Genomic DNA, 837 nt, shown 5'->3' with positions numbered 1-837 from the left:
ATGTTTTTCCTCGATATTAAGAATTGTACAGTAGGAAGTTTGGAAATTAGAGAGGATTATAATATCCCAATCTCTTGTATAAAAAGAAAATTGAAGAGGGCACACGGTAAAACAAGTGAAGCAGAGGAAAACACACAGATGCCTTACTTTGGGTCCACCAGAGGCATGACCGACTGGAGCCGAGTGAAGGCATAAGGCCAGGCATAGCTGAGGGCCGTGGGGCAGTGCTTGGGCAAGTTCTCCTGCCGGAGGAAGCTGAAGAGGCAGAGAACCCAGGGGTCTTTGACAGACTGTGCAAATATCCAGACGTGGGAAGGGCTCTTCACATCGTAATGGCTGTTAACCAGGACTGCGTTCCATTCCACCAACCACTGCAGATCCACATTGTGGGTCAGCGGTAATGTTGCCTGCAGGTACAAAGCTAGGCAGTGAATCAAAGCTGAACCTTAACGATCCATCCTCACCAAGCCTCAGCCCAAATGCTCCTTCTTCCACAGGGCTTTTCCTGACCACCTCTGTGATGGGCTGGCTTTGGGTCTGAAACACCCATCCTGTACCTACATATACAACCTTGGGGGGTAGTCATCTGTATTTCCTATGCTAGCTAATCAGCAGCTCAAGTGCAAAGTTTAAGGACTGGGGTTATATTCTGACAGTTTGAGTCTCACACAGCACTGTGCATCAGTACACAGAAGCTGCTCACTAAACATTTGTTGAACAAATAACATGACATTAGTTAAACTCGACCACAGATTTGTCATTTTAAACTTCCAAAAAGTTATTCATCTGCAAGGTTCATAAATGTGTTTTCATCCCTGCATTGAGTGTATTTTTTTT

At 45.3% G+C, this 837-nt stretch overlaps 1 protein-coding gene across 1 annotated transcript in view; it reads right to left on the bottom strand.

The window, feature by feature from the left end:
- The window catches only part of LOC103598953 (protein furry homolog), a gene marked incomplete at its 5' end in the record, with an annotated part of 113,293 nt that overhangs the window by 30,695 nt on the left and 81,761 nt on the right, over positions 1-837 (bottom strand). The window contains one exon of the mRNA XM_008583022.1: positions 148-407. Coding sequence (XP_008581244.1) covers positions 148-407 — 260 coding nt within the window. The remainder of the gene's footprint in view (positions 1-147; positions 408-837) is intronic.

Source organism: Galeopterus variegatus, unplaced genomic scaffold (genome assembly GCF_000696425.1).
Source record: "Galeopterus variegatus unplaced genomic scaffold, G_variegatus-3.0.2 Scaffold2796, whole genome shotgun sequence".
Classification (NCBI taxonomy): Eukaryota; Metazoa; Chordata; class Mammalia; order Dermoptera; family Cynocephalidae; genus Galeopterus; species Galeopterus variegatus.
This window is presented reverse-complemented; position numbering and strand designations above follow the sequence as displayed.